This window comes from Notothenia coriiceps, unplaced genomic scaffold (genome assembly GCF_000735185.1).
Source record: "Notothenia coriiceps isolate Sejong01 unplaced genomic scaffold, NC01 NC01_scaffold00037250, whole genome shotgun sequence".
In the NCBI taxonomy this organism is placed as follows: Eukaryota; Metazoa; Chordata; class Actinopteri; order Perciformes; family Nototheniidae; genus Notothenia; species Notothenia coriiceps.
This window is the reverse complement of record NW_011369951.1, coordinates 8,628,399-8,637,705: the sequence shown is the minus strand read 5'-3', so window position 1 is coordinate 8,637,705 and position 9,307 is coordinate 8,628,399. Positions and strand designations below refer to the sequence as shown.

The following is a 9,307-nucleotide window of genomic DNA, read 5'->3' as shown; positions in this document are numbered from 1 at the left end:
TGCCCACTCCTTGTCCTTCAGATTGCGCCTTGGAAAGACCACTCCAAATGTCCCTCTGCGCCAACCGCCTGGAAAAGACAGGAAAGGACGATGACAATATATTACCCAGGATACAATGCACAGGTATGATGGCTTCGGTTTGAACTCAAGTATATTTGGGGGTACTTTATTACTTTACCTTGAGTATTTCATTACTGCACTTATATATTGTACACACTGTAGTCCACTACATTTATTTGACTCATGAAGAATACTTTTTACATTAATAAAATTATGGTCTAATGGAGCCAACGTAGTTTAAAGACATAATTTTATTAATGTAAAAAGTATCTTCATGAGTCAAATAAAATGTAGTGACTACAGTGTGTACAATATTATAAAGTAGAGTAATGGGAAATACTCAAGTAAAGTATAAGTACCCCCAAAATATTACTTGAGTTCCAAATTCTGTGCATGTGGTATCCTTGGTAATATATTGTCATGTCTTCCTTCTTTTCAGGCTGTTGACAGAGGGACATTGGTAGTGGTCTTCAAGGCCATCTTGGAAAGGACAGGATGTGGCAATAAAGGACCATAGAGAGTGAAATGAGCAGGAACGCTTTCCTGGTTGAGGTACGGATCCCACTGTTACAACAACACCCCACATCTGTTACAACAACACCCCACACTGTTACAGTCAACACCCCCCCTCACCCACACTCGTTAACAATAACACCCACACTGTTACAACAACACCCACACTGTTGACAACAACACCCCACACTGTACAACAACCACCCCACACTGTTACAACAAACCCCACACTGTTACAGCAACACCCCACACTGTTACAACAACACCCCACACTGTTACAGCAACCACACAACTGTTACAAACAACACCCCACACTGTACAACAACACCCCACACTTTCTTACACCCCACTGTTACAGCAACACTACACGTTACAGCAACACTTCACTGTTACAACAACATTCCCACTCTGTTATCAACAACACCCCACACTGTAACAACACTCTTTGATGTGTGATAGGGTTGTGTGTGTGTCTAGTAATTGGTTGTCTCTAGGGTATGGGTATGTTGTGTAACGGTTACTACTACTTTTATCGATACCGGCTTATCGGTTTCCGGTTTTTCTTTTAAACAGGTACTCTTATCTGTTTGGAGAAAAAAAATAGATAAAATTCTAAACAAATTGTGAACAAAACTAACATTGCTTTTTATTAAATTAATACATAATATTTCACTTCAATAAGGTAACTACATCTCATATTATAATAATCTGATGTTGTTGTGTAACACAGAATAGTCTGAACTTTCTATATAACTCAGTTCCTCTACTCATTCCTGTGTGTAAATGTTAGTTACTCTCTGGGTTGCTGCTTAGGTTATAACACCTGACGTGTGTTACTCGTGTGGGTGTCTAGTCTACTATAAAGACAGTTGAACCCTGCGTGCATTTCTCCGTACTGAATGTGGTGCACTTTGTATGTTTAGAGATTGTGTGTTACCGCCCTTACATGCTAAAACTCTTATTGCACTTTAGGCAACGAGCATCGAGACGGCTAAAGTTTAACCACATCTCGTCGTGTGTGTGTTCTGCCACTCCTCCGTGGTGTGTGTGTTGCTGCTTGATGTGTGTGTGTGTGTCTGGCCCGCCCCCTCCTTGCAGGTCGTGTGAGTGTGAGAGAGAGTTCGTCCTGGGATCGGGAAAGATCGAAATACTAAAAATAACGCATTTTGCAGTATGTTTCGTATTGTACGGAGTTGGGACTACTAAAACTGCAATGTAATGTTTGTGTGTAATACTTTTAACATTTGACATTTTGTCTGACGCTTCTTTATCCAATGTGTCTTACAATATTACATTCGACCAGTGAAGATACAATTCTGTGTAAACAGAATCTGTTCATCAGGTTTCAGAGAGTCTCTAAACATTTCAAGTGCTACTCAATGTGATAAAGCCAGTCCTTTTATGTGTATATAAGTGCTCTGTATCAGCTGTGTGTTAATTCTTATCTCTCGATTGGAGTCGAAAGAGGATGAGTTTTCAGTCTGCGCCGGATTGTATGAGCTAAGCTATGCTTGTTCTGTGGGTCCTAATGGGGAGCTCATTCTATCTGTGTTGGTAGCAATTCTGTTGTTTTGCTGATGGGGACTTGGTCCCCTCGCAGTGACGGTGCAGCAAGCTCGTTTGGCTGATGCAGAGCGGATGCACGTGCTGGGCGTGTACCAGTTTAACCATTGTCCTGGATGTGTAGGAAGGGCACACGATCCATTTAGCATCTGGTACGCAACTACCAGTGTCTTGAAAGTGGATTCTAGCAGTAACCAGTGAGGGAGCGGAGTGAGCGGCGTGTGTGGGGAGAATTTTGTGAAGGTTGAAGACCAGACGAGCGCTGCATTCTGGATAATACATATGACATTATATTTTTACATGTCTCCAGTACCGATAAAAAGACCGATAACGTCGGAGCTTAACGGTACCACGGTCTTTAATAATTCAGCCCTGGGGCCCGTCTAATACCGGGGCTCGGTACACATCCCTAGTTGTCTCCATATAAGTCTCCACATTTGTTAACTAGAGAATATCCTGTATCTTGCTGGAGACAGATCTCAGAAGATCCCACATGAGGAATTCAGTCTTCACTCTATTAGCTTATACAGTACAAGTACACACATGCACAAACACATGCATTTTTCACCTGAGAGGTGTAGGAGTGAATTGGTAGCCATGTTTTGGCGCCCGGGGGTTCAGTGTGTTTTTGTTGTTGTCCATACTGGGACTTGAATCAGTCACCTATTGGCTCTAATGCCAAGTCCCACATCATGTTCCACTGTAGATCTCATAGACAGACAGTTATTCATGTATTAATGTGTTGATGGTAATAAGTGTGTTTTGTTTGTGCACAGCTCCGCCAGCTGTCCCGGGTCAATCACCCCAACATTGTTAAGCTGTATGGCTCCTGTGACAATCCAGTGAGTAACACACACACACACACACACACACACACACACACACACACACACACACACACACACACACACACACACACACACACACACACACACACATACACATACATATACATACATACATACATACATACATACATACATACATACATACATACATACATACATACATACATACATACATACATACATACATACATACTATCATTCTCTCTCACACACATACACACACTATCATACACATACACACACTATCATTCTCGCGCGCGCACACAGTTACGCTAATAGCTTGTATGATATGTGTGTGGTACAGGACAGAATAATGAACCAAAGAGATCATCATCAGGGTTTCTGATAACGTGTGCCAGAGCTGTTAATACGGATTTAGCGGACGCTATTTTCATAAGTGCCTTACAATGAGTGCATTCAACCAAAGAGATGCACACTCAATAAAGTAAGAATCGTGCAGGTGCATTAGCTTCCAATGAGCCAAACCATTTAAGTGCTACTGCATTAGCTTCAAATTAGCCATATTATATTATCCTAATGGAAATATTGCAGTGTTGAAGAGAAGTCCCGGCCTACAAACGGTATTCTTTGGTACAAGTACTGTAGAAAAATAAAACCATGATAATTGTGATATATGTTTATATATAATGTGAATCATGTTTTTTTCCCTCTTATATTGCAAATCCTATTGCAATTTTAGTCAAAAAGAATTCCAATTAGTTATTTTTCCCAATGTGTGTAGCTAAACCACGTAGAGTACCAGCTGTGTTCTTATTTCATTATGAGCATGTTGGGGGTATGGTTGCATGTGGTAACAGTAGCTTAGCTCAGAGAAAGTTCCAGATGGGCCTAATTTCAGTTTTTTCCTCTCAGGTGTGTCTGGTCATGGAGTACGCAGAATGTGGCTCGCTATATAACTGTAAGTCCTAGCGTGTCTATGAAATATTCTAGTTAATGTATGTACGTTGATATTGCCTCAGCTTTTCTGAAACTCACTCACTGTTACACTGTTCCTTTCAATTATGTTTTAATGATCTTCTTCCCTTCTTTTCCATTATTCCTTTTTGATATTCTAGAAAGATCCAAAATGGATTTGCTCTAAAATGACAGCTTCTCCTGTCAAGTATTTATCTGATTGTTTTCTTCCCTTTCTTTCCCTGGTGGTCCCAGTGCTGCACAGTGCCGAGCCCCAGCCCCACTACACAGCGTCCCACGCCATGAGCTGGTGTCTGCAGTGTGCTCAGGGGGTGGCCTACCTGCACTCCATGAAGCCAAAGGCCTTAATCCACCGGGACCTCAAACCACCAAAGTATGTCATTAAAGATTCAAAGATTGAAAGGTTAATTTCATATGCACAATAGCTACAGTGTAGCTGTTAGAAAAGAACATTTTAAGTCCCAGGCTTCCACCAGTGTAAAACGCAACATATTTAAAAGATAAAGAATGACGGGAGTAAAACAGTGCTCATTTTCTGAATACGCTTTTGGTGAGGTGCTTGCAATAAATGCTGTTTAGGATTAAGAGGTTTTCACTTTTGTTTCTACAACATAAAATATGTCAGTTAGTCCCCCACTGGTGAATGTCTGAAGCATTAGGTGACATCAAATCAGCGGTTGCTATGGGTAGATAAATGAGACGTCATCTCTCCAACCATTAGCCATCTTTAGCTTAGCGGTGGTGACGCTAAGTCATTCAAATGTGATGACGTTTGTTTGAAGCTTTTTACTTCTGTTTCTTGCAGTTGCGCTTAGCATTTTTTAAAGTGTGTTCTATACTATTATTTTTCCGCAATATTCTGAAATCCAATGGTAAAATCCCATTGCTTTTTGTCGAGGGACCCCTTGCGATGCAAACCTCCGGTTCAGCCTATAAAACTACGTCAACACTGCACCACTCTATATTGGTCTGTCCCTCCATCCACAAAAAAAAAAATATATCTCCACATCTTTTGAATAGATTGCATGACATCTGCAGACATTCCTGGATCCAGGAGGACACCTTGTGATGTCATTGTTTGGTCCCAATAAAATGCTTTGATTTATGACCAATTGCGTGCAAAGATATCCGATGCAAACTCGAACATCAATCCCACATGAGCTTATTAAAAAGTGTTCTTCTCTGGTCTTTAACCCCGTCCTCTGTACTGTTTCAGTCTGCTGCTGGTGGCTCGTGGTACCGTGCTGAAGATCTGTGACTTTGGAACAGCTTGTGATATTCAGACATACATGACCAACAATAAAGGCAGCGCAGCCTGGATGGCCCCGGAGGTGTTCGAAGGTGAGATACAAAACACTGTCACTCCCCAATGTGCTCAAATCCCTGTATCTTTAAAGAAAATTCAGATTAGAACTTTTTTCAATTGTGATAGCTTTAATCTCCTAATTGTGTAGTGCACCTTAAAGGTCAATTCTGGGTGCAGTGAATTGTGAGAGTGTAATGTAGGCTTTTTAGTGAACCTTCCTCGCATATGCTGTAGATTAAAAACTATGGTGACGAGTGCCTCTTAAGCATGTGTGCGTCCCCTACAACATCGTTAACAAAGAAATTAACACAATCCAATAGTGATGGAATAAAATGTAACACGTTTTTCTTCGGTTGACCTGTAATACGCAGATTTACCGTAATTTTCGGACTATAAGCCGCGCCTTTTTTCCCATTTTTCGACGCTGCGGCTTATATAACGGTGCGGCTAATCTATGGATTTTTACAGCTAACGGCCACCACCTTTAACTCCATGGGCTCTATGGCCGGTCCGCGGACCCCCAACTTTAAGTGGCGGATTCCAGCAGGAAAAGCTGGAGGCCGGAAAAGAGTGAGACAGGTAGCGCGCAAAAGTAAAAGTGGAACCGAGAGTGGTACGAGAGACAGAACGAGAGCAAGACAGACAGACATTACGAGAGCGAGACAGTTTGTCCCCGTACCACTGGTTGAAAACCACTGCTGTAGATCACTGCCGGTACGTGCGCTGGGAGCGCACCGTTTAAGTTTGAAAGTTGAAAAGTTTGTGTGTCTGAAACGCTATGTGATACAGTACAGTTTACACAGCACAGTACATGTTCTGTAGCTACTATTGCACTAAATGGTAACACTTGAATACGTTATGCAAATATGCAACTGGTTTGTTGAAATGTTAATAAATGGGAGCTTCCTCAAACAGCCATCTCTTTCCCGACAATCCCCTCTGTGCACGAACCCTTACATATGGTAATTAAACATTAAAACACCTGCGGCTTATAGTCCAGTGCGGCTTATATATGTACACATCATTCAATTTAGCTGCTGCGGCTTATATTCAGGTGCGCCTTATAGTCCGGAAATTACGGTAGTCCTAATTCAGCTTGTATGATTAGATTCAGTTCATAGGCATTACCAGCTTCATGTTGACCTGTATTTCCCATACATCTGAAGACCTGAAGCAACCCTCCCTGTGCTGTGTGTCCTCAGGCAGTAACTACAGTGAGAAGTGTGACGTGTTCAGCTGGGGCATCATCCTGTGGGAGGTCATCACACGCAAGAAGCCCTTCGACGAGATCGGCGGCTCGGCCTTCTGTATCATGTGGGCCGTCCACAGAGGTGAGCACCATCCTTACACTGTTACTTTACACTCCATTCAGCAGACGCTCATCCAAAGCCACTGACAATAAGTGCATTGAACCCAGCAGTGCATAGCTTTCAAAAGCTTTCTTCCTCTTTTTGTGGAAAAAGGTGTGTTTGTTTTTTTGTCAGCATGTGACCATGGCACATTATGGCTCAGTTTCCTCATGACTAAGCATGTATCAAGAAAGTGTTTTAAAGCAGACTTCAGTGGGAGTTGAAAGAAATTATACAATTCGTCAGCAGGACAGCTCTTTGACCAGTTTATTGAAGAATTTCAACAGCAGACGGAAATTTGTATACTTTCTTCTGTTCTGATGTTAATGGGGAGCTCATTCTACCATTTTAGAGCCAGGATAGCAAACAGGCATGTTTATGCTGAGGGGTACCTGGGTAAAGCTCCAAGTGAGGGAGTATCAAATGCGATTGACCGATGTAGAGCGAAGTGCACATGCTGGACTCTATGGCTTAACTGTGTCCAGGATGCAGGAAGAGCCTGATCTGTTCACAACTCGGTAGGCCTGTGTCTTGAAGTGGATCAGGGCAGCCCCCAGCCAGTGAAGGGAGCAGGGGTTCAGTGTAGTGTGGGAGAACATGGGGAGGGTGAAGACCAGTCAGGCTGCTGCATTCTGAATCAGCTGTAGAGGTCGGATGGTGCTTGCATTTAGACCAGCCAGGAGGGAGTTGCAGTAGTCGAGACGTGAGATGACAAGAGCCAGGACCTGGAGAAGGACCAGGACCTGGAGCAGGACCAGGACCTGGAGCAGGACCTGCTGATGGAGCCAGTGTTCCTCAGCAGGGAGTTTAACATCCAGCTTACTGAGTGTCTGCTTCCTGTGACGCAGGTACGCGGCCCCCCCTGATCAAAGACCTTCCGGAGCCCATAGAGACCCTGATGACGCGCTGCTGGGACAAAGAACCCAGCCAGAGACCGTCCATGGAGGAGGTGAAGAACACCATGAGCAACCTCATGAAGGTATGTGTACAGGATTAACAAAATCATTATTTTTAGCGTGAATCATACGTGTTATGAGGCAAACTCGGAGCTAATGAGATCTGTTAAATCAAGCAGCGATCACATCAGATTAGAGAAACACAACCTGTGAAGACAGAACTATGACGTTAAACATAACAATGGGATGAAATATGAACAAACCATAAGCAAATCAAGAGAGAGCCATTGACTAAGATATGGACACAAGTAGAGATAAACACTTGTTTTGGTGGGTTCAAGTCCCATACTGGAATGTTTTGTATAATTTGACCTGAAAATATTCATACAAGATGTAGAACATAACCTTTAATTAAATAAGATTCAAAGAATTTAAAGGCTTTATTTTTCATGTGCACAATAGCGTAGTTTTTGCCAATTAAAATCTTAAATTGCAGGCTCCTCTAATAATGACCCTAACTGTAACGAAAATAACAAGACATACAAATAGTAAAATAGATAAGCAAGTAAGCTGCAGGAAATTTACATGTACAGAATTACAATTTAATTTGACATTTTGTTGATGTTACATTAGCATTAATACTGTAATAATATATGTATATGTGGAAAGTACTTTAAACCTTGCTATAAATTCATTTTATAACAAGGAAATTATTTTAGAATTGAGTGTTCTCTTTCGATTGGGCAGAGGTGGGGGACTCGAGTCACATGACTTGACTCGAGTCGCATATTTTTGGACTTGAGACTTGCTTGACTAACATTGATAAAAGACTTGACTTTGACTTGGTATTCATGACTTGAGACTTGACTTCAGTGTTTCCCCTAGGTTTACTGCTTTGGTGGGGTGCTGGCATTGGGATATATATTTTGTTTAATCCTCTGGAGCAGAGAGAGGAGCTGTGGATTATTGTTATTGATTAGTGCATCAGTGTATTTTAGGGTCAAAAACACTAAACTCACAACTTAAAATGAAAGCGTTTAGTTTATTTAATAAAAGAGCAGATGTTCAATTATATTAAACAATTCAATTATTTTAAACACCTTGAATTTCAGGGGGGGGGCGCGGGCAAGCCCCCATGAAGTGCGCCGGACTCAGATGAAAATATTCGTGCTGGCCAAACGGCGGTACTACACTTCCGTTTTGGTGGCCCGGAAACACTTTTTCCCATTGACTTACATTGGGAAAGAGTGGTCTGTAAATCGTTGGATCATTTTTTAAAAACTAAATAGACTACCCAGTATGAACACTTGTATAGCCCTTATTAAAAACATTTGTTCCTCAAGTTGTACAAATGTGCTAATAACGTTATTCTGAGAGTTATTTCCCTCTGCATTATGAACGCGCATCTAACCCACGGGACCGCGCCGCCCGGCACGTTCATTACGTGTTCAGCACTACATGCGTTTATCTTTACCCATGGATGCAGAATAAGAACGGACCCATATCGCCTTACTGCCAGCCCACGGAGCTGTTTGCTGTAATTCATCATTTGTAAAATATTATGGGCTGTATGATGTAAATCTTGTATTAAATAAAGTTAATATTACCGACGTAGATTAACATCCCTGTAGCTTCTTATTGCACTAAGAAGCTTATTGCACTGTATATATACAGCGCAATAATTATTTCATGCTAAATTAATCGCTGTTGCTTGGATATCACTAGATCCTGTTACAGCGTAATATAAAAGTACATAACTATTGATGTGTAAATTAGCATAATTACTAGCTAGCTGCTAACTGCCGCCTCGTTAATACCAAATCCATCATAATAACA

General features: G+C 41.7%; 1 protein-coding gene across 1 annotated transcript in view; it reads left to right on the top strand.

Moving 5' to 3' along the window:
* Positions 1–499: 499 nt before the first annotated feature.
* LOC104967255 (mitogen-activated protein kinase kinase kinase 7-like) overlaps positions 500–9,307 on the top strand; it is an 18,477-nt gene continuing 9,669 nt past the window's right edge. The window contains exons 1-7 of the mRNA XM_010796672.1: positions 500–612; positions 2,913–2,978; positions 3,858–3,903; positions 4,155–4,293; positions 5,137–5,261; positions 6,429–6,557; positions 7,424–7,554. Coding sequence (XP_010794974.1) covers positions 586–612; positions 2,913–2,978; positions 3,858–3,903; positions 4,155–4,293; positions 5,137–5,261; positions 6,429–6,557; positions 7,424–7,554 — 663 coding nt within the window. The 5' untranslated portion in view covers positions 500–585. The remainder of the gene's footprint in view (positions 613–2,912; positions 2,979–3,857; positions 3,904–4,154; positions 4,294–5,136; positions 5,262–6,428; positions 6,558–7,423; positions 7,555–9,307) is intronic.